A 21,599-nucleotide genomic window follows, 5' to 3' on the forward strand; every position below is an offset into this window, starting at 1 on the left:
AAAGGAAGCACTTGTGAAAAGAAAAACATTGGTGTTTCAATTTGAGGTCATCACAAAGTGACTACGTGAATATTTTTCAGTAATGCAAAAGCAGCACAAATCATCCAGGAATTGAGTTCCCACCATGTCCCAAGGGCCGGCCGGGAACTTGATGTTTGTGCAGCAACAATACCCCAACAAAAGCACTTAGTGCCGTAAAAATCCCAGTCAGTACAATTGTTTGGGGTGTGTTAATGACCAAGAACGTCATGCTATTGCAAATGAATGCGGAAACTCCCGTGAATAGGTTCTGGAACAGGAAAGTCGTCAAGGCCTCCATTTGACATGGTCATGATTTGATATCATCAACTTTTGAAAAGACAGTTTGGAAAGTTCAAAGACTACCCCAATGAGAAGCACTTACTGCTTTCAGAACACAAGCGAGTGCTTCGGTTTGAGTAATCTTGCTGATATATTAGCGTGCTCAACTTGGTTGAGGTCAAGACATTAAATCGAACAATCGTGGTAGAAGGAAGAACCAACAGAACTACCCCAATGAGAAGCTCTTACTGCTTTCAGGACACAGGTGAGTGCTTAGGTTCGAGTAATCTTGCTGACAATTTCGCTTGGTTGGGGTCAAGACATTGCATTGAACTTGAATTTGGACCAATGGTAGATTGGAAAGTCAAAGGGATGATGTGACATCAGGAATGTATTGTGGTTAATGAATGGCTATAATCGTTGTCAATTCATGCAATAGCCGTCAGTGGGAACAGCTGTGTTGGATTTGGTCCACAATTTGGGAAGGACTGCCCCCAACGAGAAGCACTTACTGCTTTCAGAACACAAGTGAGTGCTTCGGTTTGAGTAATCCTGCTGACAACTAAGCATGCTCAACTGGAAATTTCTAAAATACAGTTTTTTCCCTCATTCTATATGGTCTAGATCACATCCATATAGTGCCACAATGGACACAAATCATGGCGATCGTGTCTGTCTGTCTGACTGCCCCAACAAGTAGCACTTACTATTTCCAAATTCAAGCCAGTGTTCGAGTTGGGTCAATGCAACGGACTTGGAGAGCAGGTCTTCCTTCCTATGAGCATTACCAGTTCCCTGATGGACATACCTGCCACGTCAAACTTCTTCATGCTTCCTTGGTAGAGAGAAGTTGTGCAATCTTCTTAAATACCAATTTCAGCCATTGAAACTTAACTCCTCCTTTTGTTTAGTTGTGCAATGGTAGATTGGGAAGTCACCAAGACTACCCCAACAAGAAGCACTTACTGCTTTCAGAGCACGGGTGAATGCTTAGGTTTGAGTAATCTTGCTGACGATTCAACTCGGCATGACATTGAACAATTTTGACAAATGGTAGTTTGGAAAGTCACCAGGACTACCCCAACGAGAAGCACTTACTGATTTCAGAACACAAGTGAGTGCTTAGGTTTGAGTAATCTTGCTGACAGTTTGGCTTGGTCGGGGTCAATACATTGCATTGAACAATTGTGACCAATGGTAGGTAGATTGGAACGTCACCGGGACTACCCCCAACGAGAAGCACTTACTGCTTTCAGAACACAAGTGAGTGCTTCGGTTTGAGTAATCTTGCTGACATATTAGCATGCTCACCTGGAAATTTCTAAAGGCACAAACACAGTGCCACTATGGACACAAATCATGGCGATCATGTCTGTCTGACTGCCCCAACAAGCAGCACTTACCATTTCCAAATTCAAGCAATCGTTCGAGTTGGGTCAATGCAACGGACTTGGAGTGCAGGTCTTCCTTCTTATGAGCACTGCCAGTTCCCTGATGGACCAGACCTGCCACGTCAAACTTCTTCCTGCTTCCTTGGGTAGAGAAGTTGTGCGGTCTTCTTAAATACAAATTTCAGCCATTGAAACTGAACTCCGCCTTTCACGCATTTAAATGTCAAAGGGGGGTGGTGACGTCAGGAATGTGTTGGGGTTAATGGATGGCTATAATCGTTGTCAATTCATGCGATCGTTATCAGTGGGAACAGCTGTTTTCTGAGAAATTCACTGCCGCGACAACCCCAAAAGGAAGCACTTGTGAAAAGAAAAACATTGGTGTTTCAATTTGAGGTCATCACAAAGTGACTACGTGAATATTTTTCAGTAATGCAAAAGCAGCACAAATCATCCAGGAATTGAGTTCTCACCATCTCCCAATGGCCGGCCGGGAACTTGATGTTTGTGCAGCAACAATACCCCAACAAAAGCACTTGGTGCCGTAAAAATCCCAGTCAGTACAATTGTTTGGGGTGTGTTAATGACCAAGAACGTCATGCTATTGCAAGTGAATGCTGAAACTCTCGTGAATAGGTTCTGGAACAGGAAAATCGTCAAGGCCTCCATTTGACATGGTCATGATTTGATATCATCAACTTTTGAAAAGACAGTTTGGAAAGTTCAAAGACTACCCCAATGAGAAGCACTTACTGCTTTCAGAACACAAGCAAGTGCTTCAGTTTGAGTAATCTTGCTGACATATTAGCGTGCTCAACTTGGTTGAGGTCAAGACATTAAATCGAACAATCGTGGTAGAAGGAAGAACCAATAGAACTACCCCAACGAGAAGCTCTTGCTGCTTTCAGGACACAGGTGAGTGCTTAGGTTCGAGTAATCTTGCTGACAATTTCGCTTGGTTGGGGTCAAGACATTGCATTGAACTTGAATTTGGACCAATGGTAGATTGGGAAGTCACCAAGACTACCCCAACGAGAAGCACTTCCAGCTTTCAGAAACCAGTCGAGTGCTTAGGTTTGAGTAATCTTGCTGACAATTTAACTTGGTCGGGGTCAAGACATTGCATTGAACAATTTTGACCAATGGTCGGGAGATTGGAAAGTCACCAGGACTACCCCAACGAGAAGCACTTACTGCTTTGAGAACACAATTGAGTGCTTAGGTTTGAGTAATCTTGCTGGAAATTTCTAAAGGTACATCCTTATAGTGCCACTATGGACATAAATATTGGCGATCTTGTCTGCCTGACTGCACCAACAAGCAGCACTTACTATTTTCAGATTCAAGCAAGTGTCTGTTCTAATAAGTGTGGCAAATGCAACAGACTTAGAGTTCGGGTCTTCCTTCCTATGAGCATTGCCAGTTTTAATTCGTCAAACTTCTTCCTGCTTCCTTTTTTTTTTTTGTTTATTTCAGCTTGTACGCAGACATCATCAAAGTCACACTTTCTTTACAAAGCTTAGAGTTCGTTTCGTACTTGCCGAAAACGGAACGGGTGGAAGCAGTCTTGCTTATCGAGTCCCGTCCCAAAACTTTCATCCAAAGATTTTTCGTGTTTTCACAGATATTTATCACACAGCAATTTCATGAGAGTCTTCACAGATATTATGTAACACATTAATTTTAAAATAGTCAACATAAAAATTTCTGGTTATGTATGATGCTAATATTTGTACATTAGTGCATTTACACATTTAGTTTCAAAATAGCCAACATCAAAAATTTATGGTTATGTATGATGCTAATATTTGGAATTTGAATGATTTGTATCGAGTGTAACAAACAGCTATCAATGCTTTCGTCCCAGGGTTGCCGCGGACTCAGCTTACGTAATTTGATATGAGAGAGGCTCTCAGTTTTTTCTTGAAGTCCTTGAAATTTTCGGATAGTTTTAGGTCAGAGTTTAGTTTGTTCCAATTTCTTACACCGGCAACCGTCAGCGATTGACCTCTGAGTGTACTGGACACTTGTCGTTGGTCAAAGTTTAATAATCCTTTGAGGTCGTGTTTTGTGTCCCTCAGGGTGAATAGGCTTTGAATATTTGCTGGTAGCATACATCTAGAAGCTTTGTACACATTTAACAGTCCTGCAAAAGTGATTAAGTCTTGGAGCTTCAGTATTCCAGTGTTTATAAAGAGGTTGTTCGTGTGAGAATTGTACGGCTTTTTGCAAATGATCCTCAGTGCTCTTTTCTGTTGTTTGTAAAGTGGTTCTATTGATGTCTGGTATGCGTGACCCCAGACCTCTGAACAATAATGTAGATGTGGCTCTATGAGTGTCAAATACATTATTCTTAAAGCAGATGTACTAATTTTATTTTGCAGCCTCCACAGAATGGCCATATTTCTTGATATTTGTTTGCACAAGTTTGTAATTTGTTGTTTCCAGTTAAGTAAACAATCAAGTGTTATGCCAAGCATTTGATACTCATTAACTCGTTCGATCTTGGTACCGTTTGACACTAAGTTTAAGTCTTCTCTTGGGTAGAGAAGTTGTGCAGTCTTCCTAAATACAAATTTCAGCCATTGAAACTAAACTCAGCCTTTCATGCATATAAATGTAAAAAGGATGATGTGTTTTCAGGAATGTATTGCGTATAATGAATGGGCTATAATCGTTGTAAATTCATGCAATCGTTATCAGTGAGAACAGCTGTTTCTGAGTAATTCACCTCCGCGACGACCCCAAAAGGAAGCACTTGTGAAAAGAAAACCATTGTTGTTTCAATTCGAGGTCATCACAAAGTGACTACGTGAATATTTTGATGCATGCAAAACCAGCAAAAATCATCCAAGAATTGAATTCCCGCCATTTCCCAATGGCCAGGAACTTTATGTTTGTGCAGCAACAATACCCCAACAAAAGCAATTACTGCAGATAAAATACCAATCAGTACAATTGTATTGGGTGTGTTAATGACCAAGAACGTCATGCTATTGCAAATGAATGCTGAAACTCCCGAGAATAGGTTTTGGAACAGGAGACTCGTCAAGGCCTCCATTTGATATGGTCATGATTTGATATCATCAACTTTTGAAAAGATAGTTTGAAAAGTCACCAAGACTACCCCAATGAGAAGCACTTACTGCTTTCAGAACACAAATGAGTGCTTAGGTTTGAGTAATCTTTCCTACAACTTAGCATGCTCAACTTGGTTGAGGTCCAAGACATTAAAGTGAACAATTTTGACCAATGGTAGAAGGAAAAACCAACAGAATTGCCCCAACAAGAATCATTTACTGCTTTCAAAACACAGGCGGGTGCTTAGGTTCGAGTAATCTTGTTGACAATTTGGCTTGGTTGGGGTCAAAACATTGCATTGAACAATTTTGACCAAATAGTCACCAGGACTAACCCAACGAGAAGCACTTACTGCTTTCAGAACACACGTGAATGGTTAGGTTTGACTAATCTTTCGATATATTAGCATGCTCACCTGGAAATTTATACAAAGATATATATTTTTTCCTTATTTGAAATGGTCTAGGTCACAATTTAATAATGCCAAGTGGGAACTCTGCCCTACTTAAAGTTTTATATCTGTATAGGGATGCAATGAGGCATTGGCCGCATCGCAAATGGATATCCTGTTCTGAGCTGATTGTTCAGTGTCGCTCAAGTCAGGCTCAATGACAAGGTCACAGCACAATGACCTCGATGACCGTTGTGTTAACCTGTCGTGACGTGAGTGCAACAGACTGGCGTTTGCATGATATCACTTTTTCTGTTTTTTTTTTTAATAAAGTGTCTTTCTTAGCCTGAAAAAAAATAGAAAATACAAATAAATGTATTATTATAAAATATGATTAACCTAAAATCCAGTTTTCTTCAATGTTTCAAACCTGAAACTCTTGTATATTTTCAAATTTCAGATGGCTGGATGTGAGTGTGGCCAATCTGACATGTACCAGATATTGGGTCCATTACCTTCAGGTTATCCAGGAGTCTGTATGGCCAGGAGGAGTTTTGCCCACCTCACCTCAAATAGAACGAAGTCAGCAGCAGAAGGACAACACCAAGAATCAAGCCTATTATTGTCTTATGAATCTTCTGCCAGGTACACAATTTGAGTTTCACTATAGTGGAAGCGCTAAGGTTGAATGAAATCAATCCAAATACTACAAGATAACTGTTGCAACACTGTCACTTGCAAGTTTTCACAGCAATGATGTGTGGATGAGGCTTTTTTGCTTGGCTATGATTTTTATGATTTCATTTCAAGTTGTTTTGTTTAGGTATAAACTGATTATTAAATGTGATATTTGGCATTTTGGCACATACCGTATTGGCCCAAATATATGACGGTGTTTTTTGCATTGAAATAAGACTGAAAAAGTGGGGATCATCTTACATTCGGGGTCTAGATGTTATACCCATTCACATCGCTAGATGGCGCCAAATATCTTTGAAGCGAATGCTGAACTTAATTCCCCAGGCCAAAGTGAACCCCTGTCACGAAGACTAAAAATAAAAATAGCGGTAGCACGAAGAAGAAAAATAAAAAATAGCGGTAAGCAGTGTTCCCTCTACTTTTTAAAGTGTCTGTGCAAACACACAAGGTCCCTGTGCACACTGTGGACCACTTTGTGCACCACCAGATTAAATAATAAATAAATACATAAATAATTACCTACCTACCTACATACATATCCACATAAATAAATAAAATATTGTCAATGCGAACTTTAACTTGCTCGGGGGATCGGATTTTGTTTTGTGTTTTGTCCTTTTCTGTCGGTCTTTTGCGCTCTCTTGCAATAATGTACCGATCCCGTTCCATCTTGAGTCTTTGTACAATTCCAACAGCTTTCAAATGACATTTCTGCTGAATGTGACGCTTGAGGTAGTCCAACTTCCATTCCTTCCATATTTTTCCCTCCGTAAACTCGCCCGCCACTTTGGCTTCACTCCATGTTTTGCAGAGGAGACCTTCCTCATTCGAAAAAATCTCACCCAGTTTCACCGTTTCCTCTTGTACTTGCACACACTCCGACAGCCATTCAATCTTACAAGAACTGCCGCATCTCTTATTTATTTTGGCTTGGCCAGTGGATGTGTCGCTGCTCATTCGTTTCGCCACCATTAGCTAATTTAGCATTTGCATCACTTGACTCCGCCGCACAGTCGTTAGCTAGCTAACCTGCGCGGCACAGATGGGCAGGACACATGTTCAAGCACTGTCAATCCTATGATTCGCTATGTAGCATAAGTGAACCATATCATTGGCTGGACACCCGTCAATTCCTGAAAGCACAGAAAGAAAATCATTCGTCCACTTAATTGATTAATCTAATTAGGTGAGATTACGTCTAACATTACATATTAATCACTCAGTTTATGCAGATTTTTTTTTGTGTGCGTAGCATGGACTTTCTTGTGCGCAGAGACTGCGTGACCAGTGCACAATTGCGCAGCTTAGAGGAAACACTGGCGGTAAGAAAGAAAAGAGAAGAAAATAAGAGAAGCGATAACAGAAAATAGAGAAACAGGTTTATTTACATTTCAAAAAACAGAAGCCATTTATTTACAAATGCGATTGCACTTTAGTTTGCATATTTAAATGTTCAGATATTAAGATGTGATAGACAGTTTTTGCATGATTTGAATGAGGCAAAATAACATGCTTTTTCTCTCGAATATATTGTTATAATCATTTGTTTCAGATGCACTGTACTTATTTTCTGTATAAATATTAAATTTGGTGTTCAAAAAGACTTCAAACTTGAGTCTTGAAAAAGAGGGGGTCGTCTTATAATCAGGTTCGTCTTGTATTCGGGCCAATACGGTACTGATTCTTTTTTAATCCAAGAGCCATTGAGATTGATGTAAAACTTCAGAGTCCTTTTTTTGTTTTTCCAATTCTGAACGCCCTATTAGAGATGCTGTTGACACTTTTCACTTTTTGATTTTGGTAGAATTTAAAAGACCGCTAACAACCAGATGGTCCAATTTTCAAGAACAAGCCCGGTTTAGGTATTTTGTTTGCTCAGCAGTCACTTATGAAAATATCAATCAGTTTCGGAGCTAAAAAAAAAAAAAAGTAATTGCCCCTTAATGCCCTTTTTACAAAATGCCATTTTACAACCTTTCTCAGACATTTTCAACATTCAAGAGCTTTCATAGATTTATTCTGGAGCTATTTTTGACCACTTTAAAGTAGTTAAAAATAATAGTTGCTGTGGAGACATAACAATTGGATTGATTTGTGAAGAAACCAAGTGGCATGTACTAATATAAAGAAATACACTCTTCTGACACTAATATCAGTCTGACGTCGCAGTTTTCAGCCTAAATGTGGGTGGGCCAAAGTCTGCCAAACAATCAGGAATTTTAAATCAAGTAAGTTTATAACTATTTCATTAAGTGCCACTGTTTGAAATATTAGAGAGGAACTTTTAAAAAACAAAGATAAGTGAAATATCACCATCTGTTATTCTGAAAATTGCAAAACTTTATTTAATGTAAAAAGTGTTAGGGAGCCAATCATTTGATTCCAATTTTGACCTTCTGACCAGGAGGATACCATTTAACACTCGTGTCCAAAAAAGTGTCAAAGGGAGCATTTTCTCACTTGCGTAACTTTGAATTGCATTATTCAAACTTTCTTGCAATTCACTAATGCTGAAAAACTAATACACTGGTTCATGACCACTAGGCTTACTTCCGTGCTCTCTTAGTAGGCTGCTCCAGTATGTCTTTAGAAAAGATTCTTCAACTGGCATGGCAGACATTGTTAAACGTGGTAAAAAGTTCATACGCAGTAATACACAAGTGAAGGAAATAAACAAGTCATTTAAAACAGCACATTTCCCCACCTTGTAAATCGATTGGTGATATGTTTTTTTTTTTAATAACTTTGTGATTAGTGATAGACCACATAAATCCTGAATGTGTCAAATCCCCTCCGCGAGTCGTCACCTTATCGTGGTGGAGGGGTTTGCGTGCTCCTATGATCCTAGGAGCCATGTTGTCGGGGGCTTCATGCCCCTGGTAGGGTCACCCATGGCAAACGGGTCCTAGGTGAGGGGTCAGGACAAAGCACGGCTCACCCAAGCCCCTTATGATGAAAAACATAAATGGACTTTGTTTTCCCTCGCCCTGACGCGGGTCACCGGGGCCTCCCTCTGGAGCGAGGCCTGGAGGCGGGGCTCGAAGGCGAGCGTCTGGTGGCCGGGCCTTCGCCCATGGGGCCCGGCCGGGCATAGCCCGAAATGGAAACGTGGGTCCCCCTTCCCATGGGCTCACCACCTGTGGGAGGGGCCGAAGGGGTCGGGTGCAATGTGAGCTGGGCGGCAGCCAAAGGCAGGGACCTTGGCGGTCTGATCCCCGGCTGCAGAAGCTGGCTCTTGGGACATGGAATGTCACCTCTCTGGCTGGAAAGGAGCCCGAGCTGGTGTGCGAGGCAGAAAGATTCCGACTAGATATATGTAGTCGGACTAGCCTCCACGCACAGTTTGGGTTCCGGTACAAGCCCTCTCGAGAGGGGCTGGACTCTCTTCCACTCTGGAGTTGCCCACGGTGAGAGGCGTCGAGCAGGTGTGGGTATACTTATTGCCCCCCGGCTGGGCGCCTGCACATTGGGGTTCACCCCACTGAACGAGAGGGTAGCCTCCCTCCGCCTTCGGGTGGGGGGACGGGTCCTGACTGTTGTTTGTGTCTATGCACCAAACGGCAGCTCAGAGTACCCACCCTTCTTGGGGTCCCTGGAGGAAGTGCTGGAGAGCGCTCCTTCTGGGGACTCTATCGTTCTACTGGGTGACTTCAATGCTCACGTGGGCAATGACAGTGAGACCTGGAAGGGCGTGATTGGGAGGAACGGCCCCCCTGATCTGAACCCGAGCGGTGTTCTATTGTTGGACTTCTGTGCTCGACACGGATTTTCAATAATGAACACCATGTTCAAACATAAGGGTGTCCATGTGTGCACTTGGCACCAGGACACCCTAGGCCGCAGTTCGATGATCGACTTTGTAGTCGTGTCATCGGATTTGCGGCCGCATGTTTTGGACACTCGGGTGAAGAGAGGGGCGGAGCTGTCAACTGATCACCACCTGGTGGTGGGTTGGCTCCGGTGGTGGGGGAAGATGCCGGTCCGACCTGGCAGACCCAAACGCTCTGTGAGGGTCTGCTGGGAACGTCTGGCAGAATCTCCTGTCAGGAAGAGCTTCAACTCCCACCTCTGGCAGAGCTTTTCCTACGTCCCGGGGGAGGCGGGGGACATTGAGTCTGAGTGGACCATGTTCCGCGCCTCCATTGTTGAGGCGGCCGACCGGAGCTGTGGCCGTAAGGTCGTTGGTGCCTGTCGTGGCGGCAATCCCCGAACCCGCTGGTGGACACCGGCGGTAAGGGATGCCGTCAAGCTGAAGAAGGAGTCCTATCGGGCCGTTTTGGCCTGCGGGACTCCGGAGGCAGCTGACAGGTACCGGATGGCCAAGCGGAACGCGGCTTCGGCGGTTGCTGAGGCAAAAACCCGGGCGTGGGAGGAGTTCGGTGAGGCCATGGAGAATGACTTTCGGACGGCTTCGAGGAAATTCTGGTCCACCATCCGGCGTCTCAGGAGGGGGAAGCAGTGCAACGTCAACACTGTTTACAGTGGGGATGGCGTGCTGCTGACCTCGACTCGGGACGTCGTGAGTCGGTGGAGAGAATACTTCGAAGACCTCCTCAATTCCACCTACACGCCTTCCATTGAGGAAGCAGGGCCTGGAGACTCTGAGGCGGATTCTCCAATCTCTGGGGTCGAAGTCACTGAGGTAGTTAAAAAACTCCTCGGTGGCAAGGCCCCGGGGGTGGATGAGATCCGCCCGGAGTTCTTAAAGGCTCTGGATGTTGTGGGGCTGTCATGGCTGACATGCCTCTACAACGTTGCGTGGACATCGGGGACAGTGCCTCTGGATTGGCAGACTGGGGTGGTGGTTCCCCTCTTTAAGAAGGGGGACCGGAGGGTGTGTTCCAATTACAGGGGAATCACACTCCTCAGCCTCCCTGGTAAGGTCTATTCAGGGGTGCTGGAGAGGAGGGTCCGTCGGGAGGTCGAACCTCGGATTCAGGAGGAGCAGTGTGGCTTTCGTCCTGGCCGTGGAACAGTGGACCAGCTCTACACCCTCGGCAGGATCCTCGAGGGTGCATGGGAGTTCGCCCAACCAGTCCACATGTGTTTTGTGGACTTGGAGAAGGCGTTCGACAGTGTCCCTCGGGAGGTTCTGTGGAGGGTGCTTCGGGAGTACGGGGTGCCGAGCCAACTGATAAGGGCGGTTCGGTCCCTGTATCACCGATGCCAGAGTCTGGTCCGCATTTCCGGCAGTAAGTCGGATTCGTTCCCAGTGAGGGTTGGACTCCGTCAAGGCTGCCCTTTGTCACCGATTCTGTTCATAATTTTTATGGACAGAATTTCTAGGCGCAGCCGAGGCGTTGAGGGGGTCCGGTTTGGGGACCTCAGCATCGCGTCTCTGCTTTTTGCAGATGACGTGGTGCTGTTGGCTTCTTCAGGCCGTGATCTCCAGCTCTCGCTGGAACGGTTCGCAGCCGAGTGTGAAGCGGTCGGGATGAGGGTCAGCACCTCCAAATCCGAGTCCATGGTCCTCGATCGGAAAAGGGTGGAATGCCCTCTCCGGATCGGGGATGAGATCCTGCCCCAAGTGGAGGAGTTCAAGTATCTTGGAGTCTTGTTCACGAGTGAGGGGAGGATGGAGCGTGAGATCGACAGGCGGATCGGTGCAGCGTCGGCAGTAATGCGGACCCTGTACCGGTCCGTTGTGGTGAAGAGAGAGCTGAGCCAAAAGGCAAAGCTCTCAATTTACCGGTCGATTTACGCTCCTACCCTCACCTATGGTCACGAGCTATGGGTCGTGACCGAAAGAACGAGATCTCGGATACAAGCGGCCGAAATGAGTTTTCTCCGCAGGATGTCCGGGCTCTCCCTTAGAGATAGGGTGAGAAGCTCGGTCATCCGGGAGAGACTCGGAGTAGAGTCGCTACTCCTCCACGTTGAGAGGAGCCAGATGAGGTGGCTCGGGCATCTTATCAGGATGCCTCCTGGACGCCTCCCTGGGGAGGTGTTCCGGGCATGTCCCACCGGTAGGAGACCCCGGGGACGACCCAGGACACGCTGGAGAGACTATGTCTCTCAGCTGGCCTGGGAACGCCTTGGGATCCCCCGGGATGAGCTGGATGAAGTGGCTGGGGAGAGGGAAGTCTGGGAGTCCCTCCTAAAGCTGCTGCCCCCGCGACCCGACCCCGGATAAGCGGAAGAAGATGGATGGATGGATGGATGGATGGATGGATGGATGGATGGATGGATGGATGGATGGATGGATGGATGGATGTGTCAAATTTGTTGAAGTCAACACTGCTGTTTTTTTCATAGCCAAACCCAAATGTACACAAGGAACAGGTGCTTCCCATACTTTGATATGAAAATAATTTAGGCAGTCATTTTATTTCCTTTCCTCGCCTTTGTGTTCACAGACATAGTCACAGATTTGCTCAGCTCCACAAAGTACAAACTCAGTTGGGAGTCTGTCTTTGATTCGTTCCAAAACCCCTACATTAACAGGTAAGTGTGGACCCAATGAACGCATCATGTGAATTAAAGTTTAATGATCTGATTCTAGTGATTCAGTAGTCAATTGCTGTTCTAATTAAATTCCTGTGTTCTGTTTTGCTAGACATCTGGTTTACAGCATCTGTGACCTTTTAGTGGAGTTCCTGGTTCCTGAATTACCAGAGCAAAGCTTTCAAAGTAGTTTGCTGCAAAGCCTTTCCAAAAACCCAGAAAAACTTGTGGCATGAGAAGACAACCCAAATGAGCTGTTACACATCTCCCCCCCCCCCACACTCATGGTTTCCCAAACCTTTCCAGTTCAAGATACACACTGGAAATTCAATTCCCGCTCAGAACCCAAACCTACTCAAATATAACCATGTGCTGCCATAACGTCAACATATTGTTCTTAAACCGATAATAAATGATCCAGCGAGCTTGAGCTATATTATAAGCATTTTGCCAAATTTGTGTGTGTTTACTTGACAATCAACCATGTAGTTTACACTATTTTACACTGACAGTTGCTCGGTAATAATAATAATATTAAATAACATCATAACTGAATCTGGTTTGTTGGGTTCCTGCTCCATAGTTTCGGTAAATCATACCCTCATACAAGGTCAAAGTCAGTGTTACACAAAAATAACAACAATGTTCTTTGAGAAGACAACCCAAATGAGCTGTTACACATCTTGCCCCCCCCCCCCCCACACTCATGGTTTCCCAAACCTTTCCAGTTCAAGATGCACACTGGAAATTCAATTCCCGCTCAGAACCCAAACCTACTAAAATATAACCATGTGCTGCCATAACGTCAACATATTGTTCTTAAACCGATAATAAATGATCCAGCGAGCTTGAGCTATATTATAAGCATTTTGCCAAATTTGTGTGTGTTTACTTGACAATCAACCATGTAGTTTACACTATTTTACACTGACAGTTGCTCGGTAATAATAATAATATTAAATAACATCATAACTGAATCTGGTTTGTTGGGTTCCTGCTCCATAGTTTCGGTAAATCATACCCTCATACAAGGTCAAAGTCAGTGTTACACAAAAATAACAACAATGTTCTTTCCAGAGAACAATAAGAAATTCTTTCTGGTTAGTGTCAGGATGTTCTTTCTGATGAAGCGCTTTTTTCTTTTCCTTTTTTTGCTGTGCAGAATCCTAATTTAAGTGAATCAAAGTGCCCATATCCAGCTAGTGACTACTGATCACGTGTTTGATTATAATAATGTTATATGGTGTCACTTTACATATTATTATTACATTACGTTATTTACATATTAACATAAAGAAAAACTTCAATTTATGACCAATGTTTCTAATTTCATCTAATCTCGTAGAAAGTAAGAACATGGAATGCCCTGATTATAATTGCACTGCGGGTACCGTAATTTCCGGACTATAAGTCGCGCTTTTTTTCATAGTTTGGGTGGGGGGGCGACTTATACTCAGGAGCGACTTATATATGTTTTATTTCACAAATATTTACTTGAGCATTAAGACATCACTTACTTACAAGTATAGTTGACCACTTCCCATGTTATTTTTAGTATAGTTGATCACTTCACATGCTTTTATATCTTTATCTTGAACATATTCAAAACATAAAAAATAGAGAAACATCAAATAAAGCAATTAACACTTTAAAGCACCATATCCAAGTCCACTGTCTGCTGTATGTACACTTGCTCTATTTTTGCTCCTCTTATATTTATTATTTATTATTATTTGGCCCGTTCTCAGCTCTTTGTTTGTGTTTGTCACGTTAGCATACCTATCGTTTAGCCTGTTGTTGCTATTTAATGAATTGGAGTGACACCGATGGTTTTATAAACATGTTATTCATGTAATAGTTGTCCTTAATCACTCTATATGTTACGTCAGGCCCGTTCTCAGCTCTTTGTTTGTATTTGTCACGTTAGCATACCTATCGTTTAGCCTGTTGTTGCTATTGTTTAGCCTGTTGTTGCTCGTTCATGACTGTTTTTGGTGTGGGATTTTGTCGAATAAATTGCCCCCCAAAATGCGACATACTCCGGAGCGACTTATACCGTATTTGCCGGTGTACAGGTCGACTCGGTGTATAAGTCGACCCCCTAAAATTCGACGGAAATTTACGATTTTATGATATATCCTTTGTATAAGTCGAGCTCAATTGTTGCATTATATTAAACTTCAAAATTCAATATGCGAAATTTATTGACGAAATGTGTTCAAATTCCGGGAGGCCGTGCGCATGCGGCTGTTTATAAGCACCGCCGGAGGAGATCGCGGAGCCTCATTCGACTTCCAGCGGTCGGCGAGCTCGCGCACGCCGCCCGGCACCAACGGGAGGCCGGAAATAGCTCCAAGCCGAGCGGATCGGCACTTTATAAGCACCGCGGAGGAGATCGCGGAGCCTCATTCGACTTCCAGCGGCCGGCGAGCTCGCGCACCCGCCCGGCACATCCGGGAGGCCGTGCGCACGCGCCAAGTGGCCGAAAATAGCCCCCGCCGAGCAGATCAGCTGTTTATAAGCACCGCGGAGGAGATCGCTGAGCCTCATTCGACTTCCAGCGGGCCGCGCGCTCGCGCACGCCGCCCGGCACATCCGGGAGGCCGTGCGCACGCGCCGAGTGGCCGAAAATAGCCCCCCCCGAGCGGATCGGCTGTTTATAAGCACCGCGGAGGAGATCGCTGAGCCTCATTCGACTTCCAGCGGGCCGCGCACTCGCGCACGCCGCCCGGCACATCCGGGAGGCCGTGCGCACGCGCCGAGTGGCCGAAAATAGCCCCCGCCGAGCGGATCGGCTGTTTATAAGCACCGCAGAGGAGATCGCTGAGCCTCATTCGACTTCCAGCGGGCCGCGCACTCACGCACGCCGCCCGGTTCAAATTTTCTAAGTGCAACGCACAATGAGATGCATGAGAAACGGCCTTGGTTACCATCACATTTGAAGCGATGAATACGAAGTTAAATTTTATGACTCGGTGTATAAGTCGAGGTCGATTTTTTTCGGTCGATTTTGGATCGAAAAAGGTCGACCAATACACCGGCAAATACGGTATATGTTTTTTTCACTTTTTGGGGCATTTTATGGCTGGTGCGACTTGTACTCCGGAGCGACTTATAGTCCGGAAAATACGGTAATCATGTCGTTAAAAAATCAACTGAAGAGTTGAATGTTAATGTACATGTACAGGTGTGCACAACATTTTTGTCATAGCTTTGCTGCAGGTGATGCGATGTTTTGAATGCCAAAATGCACGCTTTTGTGTGCCATATATCCACTTTAATGTATTTATTCCACTTTGTCATGATCATAGTGCAACATTAAATGGAATGTCACAGCTGTGTTTCATGCTTTAATTGTCAAACTGAGCATTCACACATATGGGCAATTTAGAGCCTAAAGTTAACCTAACGTGCATATGGGTGCCATGTCAACCGTTGTTTGCCAGATTTTCTCCCCAAATTATCACTATTGCCCACTGCTGTTGTACAAATTAAGATCCTCATCACATAGTCCCTTGGCCCCCAGAAGCCACAAGATGTGGCAAAACAATTTATTAGCGTAATTTTCGGTCTATAAGGGTGTTTTCACACTTGGTCCCTTTCAGCCCTCGAAGCGAACTCAGATCGATGACTCAGCATTTTTTGCGCATATGTGAACGCGCCAACCGTACTCAGACCCCTTTAAAACGAACCGTACTGAGACCTCCTCAGAAGGTGGTCTCAGTACGGTTCGCTAAAAAGTCAACGGTGCGGTTCGCCTAATCTTGCATTGTGAACACAAAGCGCACTGGGTTCACTTCGCCTTTTTGCACTGTATTGTAACCTCCTTGGCTTGCCGTAGATTGGTCACGTGACTGCAGGTAGGCGCGAAGACAAGACTGTAGAGAACAGAAAATCCAATGGCAGCAGCAAGTCGTAGTCGTGACCGTGGTAATAGTAAATGTATAGAGTGTGCCGTTCAAAGTTCTGCCACGCCACCTGGACGCGGCATAGTTTGGGGAGAAGATGAAATAGAATGTCTTTTGGAAATTTGGAACGACGACAGCTGTCAAGTGGCCCACACTTTTGTGGGGTTAAACTGCAGCTCCCCACTTGAAAGGCGCTTGGACAAAAGGGCAGGACTGCAGCGGAAAGCTTGGTAAACGAAACAAAAGAAGGAGCCGGTGAGCCTTTGGACATTTGAATATGGGGCTACAGCTCATATCTGGGTGCCTTTGGAAATTAATATTTAAAATTGATATGGGTTATGGTTATGCTAAACATTATAGTGAAATTGTGGTAAATTATGTGGTGTATTTTAAAAAGTAAAAGCTAAAAAAGAAATCGGGAAAAAAGTTTGTGTGTACTTACCAGGGTTGAAAGCTGTTTGGCTAAGTCATTCTGACTTAGTATTTAAAACTTAAGTATTTGATTTTGGGTTGTATTGCTTAATTATGGTTTAGAGTTTGACCATCTATTTGTGTTTATTTCAAGGTTTTTCACCTGTGTTTGGCTGTGTTGGCTGTGTTTGGCTGTGTTTGGCTGAAAATAATCAAAAATAAAACAAAGACAAGAAAGAAAAACCAGTCATGATCACTGAGTGAAGTCCAGTTCAAGTCCTTTTGTCCAAGCGCCTTTCAAGTGGGGAGCTGCAGTTTAACCCCACAAAAGTGTGGGCCACTTGACAGTGAAAAACCGGTGTGAAGACCGGAGTATCCTGAGCAGCAGCTGACCAGGCCTGGAAATCCAGAGGCCTGGTAACACGCTGAGTATCAGCTCACGCCAATTGAATCCTGGTGGGAAGGAAAGATGGCCGACTCAGTCATTGGAGCAGCTCAAAGCCAAGAGGACGTCTGCAAAGCGGCAATTCTCCAGGCTGGCCAACAACATTGTCCGGATGCATGCCATAATGTCTGAAGAGGAGCTCAGAGACAGTTTCAAGACCCTTATAATTGAGTCCAGCAAAGTCATGGAAGCAAACGAGGATGTGGAGACCCAGTAGCTTGCAGAGATGGAGCTGGAGGAGGACCCTGATGAAGTTCCCGGTTTGAGCGAACAGCAAAAGGCCGATATTGTGAAAACTGCGGAAGGGTGTGAGATGAAACTGAAAGAGCTGAGGGACCTCATTCAAAGGACACTCTGGGCTAACTTCGGAGAAGAGGAAGTGACGATGGCAGTAGAGGCTGCAGAGAAGAAAGTAAAGACTGTGATGTCCCTTGAACCTGATGGAAGTAAAGAGGCCTTTGACTTTCTGTTTCATTACATGGAAAGATTGATTAAGAGAGCAAAGGAGCTGCACACACAGTGGAAGTGTTGGGCCCCTCCCGCCGAGCAGAAAGACTTCCAACTGCGTGTGAGGGAGCTTGAAAGCATCATTCCCAAGTTAATGTCCAGAAAAGCATGGTTCATTGGAGCAAAAGCTAAAGAAGATGTTGAAAGAAGTGTAAGTGCAGCTTCCATCAGCTACCCAACAGCCATTAGGCTAAAGCCAACCCCCCTCCCCAAGTTCACTGGCATCAGGCGAGACTTTCATCGCTGGAAAAGAGACTGGGAGGCCCTTCAGAGGCAAGGAGAGTGGGGGCTGTCGTTGTGGAAACTGTCAGCCAGGTGGTAAAGAAATGACCCTCGCTGAAGAAAGGGAGCTGGAGGTAGTAAGGAGTGGGCTCACCTATGTTGCTGCTGATGTTCACAGTGAGAGCCCTCACTGGCACACCAAGTACCCCTGGGTCGAAGATCCAGCTACATTGCCAAGGAACAGGAACGCAGTTGAGGCCACATTCTTGAGGATTGAGAGGCGGCTGGCCAGGGAACCAGAGTGGAAGGCCGCCTATGCAGCTCAAGTCCATGAGATGGTCGAACGCCGAGCTGCTATGAAGTTGACCAAAGACATCCTCCGTGCATGGACTGGCCCAGTATGGTATATTAGCCACCTCATTGCACCTAACCCACACTCCGTTACAACTCCGGTGAGGCTGGTTCGGAACAGTAGTCAGAAGTGCAGAGGGGTGAGCCTAAATGATCTCCTTCTGAAGGGCCCAGATGTCCTTAACCCAATCCGCGCTGTGCTTCTCAGATTCAGGAGGGGAGCGTTTGCTGCGCTGGGAGACAGAAAAAAATTTTACAGCTCTGTTTGGCTGGAAGAACAAGAGGTGCATCTGCATAGGTTCCTGTGGCGTGATTCTGAGGAAGAGGAGCTGGGCGAATACGCTGTCACGAGAGTTAACATTGGGGACAAGCCAGCAGGCTTGCCATGAGAGAGACTGCTAATCTCCCCCAGTTCAGCCACCTTGAGGAAGTGCGTCGTGTACTGCAGGAAGATAGCTACGTTGATGACATCTTGACCTCTCATGGCAACTTGAGACAGCTTAAAGTCATCACGGAGAATGTAGAGCAGATCCTGAGAGCAGGAGGCTTCGAGCTAAAGCCGTGGGTCTTCTCTGGTCAAAATAGGAAGGAGTCATCTGAAAAGCAGGAGCAGGTGGCTACTCCCAGGACCGTTATTCTGCCGAATCAACTTAAAGAAGAGGACAATAAAGCTCTTGGACTCGGCTACACTCTGGAAGACGACAAGCTTCATGTTATGGTCAGAGTAAACTTCTCGAAGAGGAGGAGGAAAATGAGGCTGGGCCAAGACCTTCATCTGGAACAGGTGAGAGCTCAGACACCAGACCCACTGACACGACGAGAGTTGCTGAGCCAAGTTTCTGGACTGTATGACCCTATTGGTCTAACAACACCTGTTAAGCAAAAACGGGCCATTTTGGTTCGAAGAGCTTTTCAGGAGGCCAAACCCAAGTCTAGAACCATCAAAGATACTTGGGACTTGCCGCTGTCAGGAAAGCTCAGAGAAGATGCCATCTGCCTCTTTGAAGAATACGCTCAGCTGAGGAAGGTCAAGTTTTACAGAGCCCTGACACCAGCGGGCATGCTGGATAAGCCTGATGCAATCACGTTCTCCGATGGCAGTGAGCATGGGTATGGTGCTGTCCTGTACCTGCGGTGGGCCTACAACCAAGGAATTACAGTGCGGTTGGTGGAGTCCAATGCTAAGCTGACTCCGTTGGACCACAAGGGGGAGGCAGTCAAGGCAGAGCTTTGTGGAGCAGTATTCGCTGCCCGGTTGAAGAGGTATTTCGAGCAACAGGGCCGAATCCAAGTCAAGCAGTGGTATCACTTTGTTGACAGCCAAACAGTACTGGGTGCGATACAACGTGAAAGCTATGGATTCCATACTTTTTTCGCCAACCGGATTGGAGAAATCCAGGGCAGCACACAGATTCAGGACTGGTGGTGGATCCCTGGAACTTTGAACATTGCGGATATTATCACTCGGTGGGGCTGGCCCAAAAGAGTTGGAGGAAAATTCACTGTGGCAGCAAGGCCCAAAGTTCCTGAGTCTTCCAGCTGACGAGTGGCCAGTTAAGTCTGCAAAGGATGTATCAGCAACTGCCAAAGAGAGTGTTGGGAAGATGCAGAAGAAAGTATTTACATCTGCGCTCACAAGAGCACAGGTGAAGAAAGACCCACTAGATCTGGAGTGTCGGAGGCCACCTGCTGGCATTACTGCCCGAAACCTGGTGGATGAAGGACGGTTCAGCAACCTGACCCGCCTGGTTAAGGTTGTCGCCCAGGTCTGGAGGGCAGCAAAACATTTTGCAGCTCAAAGTAGGAGCCTGGAAACTCCAAAGTGGGAGGCAGTTTCATTGGGTGGAGTTATTACTGTGACAGAACGTCAAGATGCTTTAAGAGATCTTCTTCTTGCTGCACAAGAGGGTGTGACCTTTCCAACCACCACAACAGACCGGCTGGTAGTCTTCAAGGAGGAAAAAACTGAGTTATTGGTTTGTGGTGGGAGAGTCCAGGCTTTCAATGAAGACAGGGTTAGTGTTCCCCTCTTACCATACAGTGTTTTTCAACATTGCTGGTTCGTGAAGCCCACAGCGAATTCTATATGTCTCTCAATTCTGTCTATTTCAGTTCTACCTACCTACCTACCTACCTACCTACCTACCTACCTACCTACCTACCTACCTACCTACCTACCTACCTACCTACCTACCTACCTACCTACCTACCTACCTACCTACCTACCTACCTAAAATGTTGCCAGAATCAAATGTTGATTGATCATTTTTTGTTGCAACAAAGTTCTTCTCCGCCATGCCAGTCTTCTTTGAAGTTTCCTCAAACGCTTTTTGTGTTCATATGTACTATTTTCCCTTGTTTTGTGCGCTAATATCACAAGAAAACACACCAGTGCAAGCACAGCGGCAGCCATTTTGCTCCAAATGAAAACTACCCAGAATGCAGTGCAGTGGGAGTGTGAGAGCTCTAGCGCAGTGTTTCCCAACCTTTTTTGAACGAATTGTTCACTCACGAGCCAACACTAACAGCAACACGCACATAAATTGAGTATGTGCCGATGGCACAACATGAAATCCCAAAATTCTCCGATTTGCCACGCATGCACGATTAGCCTTGCGGAAACTGACCTGTGGTTTGGTAATCCTGTTTACAATTCGCTCGGTATTTAATGTTGGACAATTTCCCACGGAACATCTCTCACGTGACACCGGTGTGCCGCGGCACACTGGTTGGGAAACACTGCTCTAGAGGACCAAGTGTGAACAGAAAGATGGCCCCATCAAGGCTGAACTGAACCAGAAAGAGAACTCGGTGCTCTTTGAAACACTTTCACAATGTGAACACAAAAAGAACTGAGTTCGTTTCCTCTTGGTCCACTTTTTGGTCCACTTAAAGAGGTCTCAGTTCGGTTCTTTTAAAAGGGTCCAGGTGTGAAAACACCCTAAGTCGCAGTTTTTTTTCACAGTTTGGGTGGGGGGGAGGGCGACTTATAATAAGGAGGGACTTATTATGGTTTTTTTTTTCCCTCAAAAAAAAGTGAAACCGCGATGTAGCAAGGGATTACTGTAATTTGAATTTCAAGTGACAGCAGTGGCGCGGCGTGCGTGGCGGTTGTTTACAAAAAGGACAAAGATTGATCACGGGATGACGAAGATGACGAAGGGCCCCACGTACTACCGGCATTTCTTATGAGCATTGCCAGTTCCCTGATGGACCAGACCTGCCACGTCAAACTTCTTCCTGCTTCCTTGGGTAGAGAAGTTGTGCGGTCTTCTTAAATACAAATTTCAGCCATTGAAACTGAACTCCGCCTTTCACGCATTTAAATGTCAAAGGGGGTTGGTGACGTCAGGAATGTGTTGGGGTTAATGGGTGGCTATAATCGTTGTCAATTCATGCGATCGTTATCAGTGGGAACAGCTGTTTTCTGAGAAGTTCACTGCCGCGAC

The 21,599-nt window shown here is 45.4% G+C and overlaps 1 protein-coding gene across 2 annotated transcripts; it reads left to right on the forward strand.

Moving 5' to 3' along the window:
- The first annotated feature begins 2,789 nt into the window (after positions 1 to 2,789).
- On the forward strand, positions 2,790 to 21,356 carry LOC137840448 (uncharacterized). Of its 2 annotated transcripts, XM_068651349.1 has the most exons (4): positions 2,790 to 5,435; positions 5,624 to 5,808; positions 12,219 to 12,306; positions 12,419 to 21,356. In XM_068651349.1, the coding sequence occupies exon 4, from the start codon at positions 18,536 to 18,538 to the stop codon at positions 19,691 to 19,693; it is 1,158 nt and encodes a 385-aa protein (XP_068507450.1). In that variant the 5' UTR covers positions 2,790 to 5,435; positions 5,624 to 5,808; positions 12,219 to 12,306; positions 12,419 to 18,535; the 3' UTR covers positions 19,694 to 21,356. The 2 variants fall into 2 exon arrangements, with proteins under 2 accessions (XP_068507450.1, XP_068507449.1); XM_068651348.1 differs by having other exon boundaries at positions 2,790 to 5,808.
- The last annotated feature ends 243 nt before the right edge of the window (positions 21,357 to 21,599 follow it).

This window comes from Syngnathus scovelli, chromosome 7 (genome assembly GCF_024217435.2).
Source record: "Syngnathus scovelli strain Florida chromosome 7, RoL_Ssco_1.2, whole genome shotgun sequence".
Lineage (NCBI taxonomy): Eukaryota > Metazoa > Chordata > Actinopteri > Syngnathiformes > Syngnathidae > Syngnathus > Syngnathus scovelli.

What these genes read in the sequence shown, in the direction of transcription:
- LOC137840448 (XM_068651348.1), top strand. Translation starts at nt 18,536, where the DNA reads ATGAGAGAGACTGCTAATCTCCCCCAGTTCAGCCACCTTGAGGAAGTG.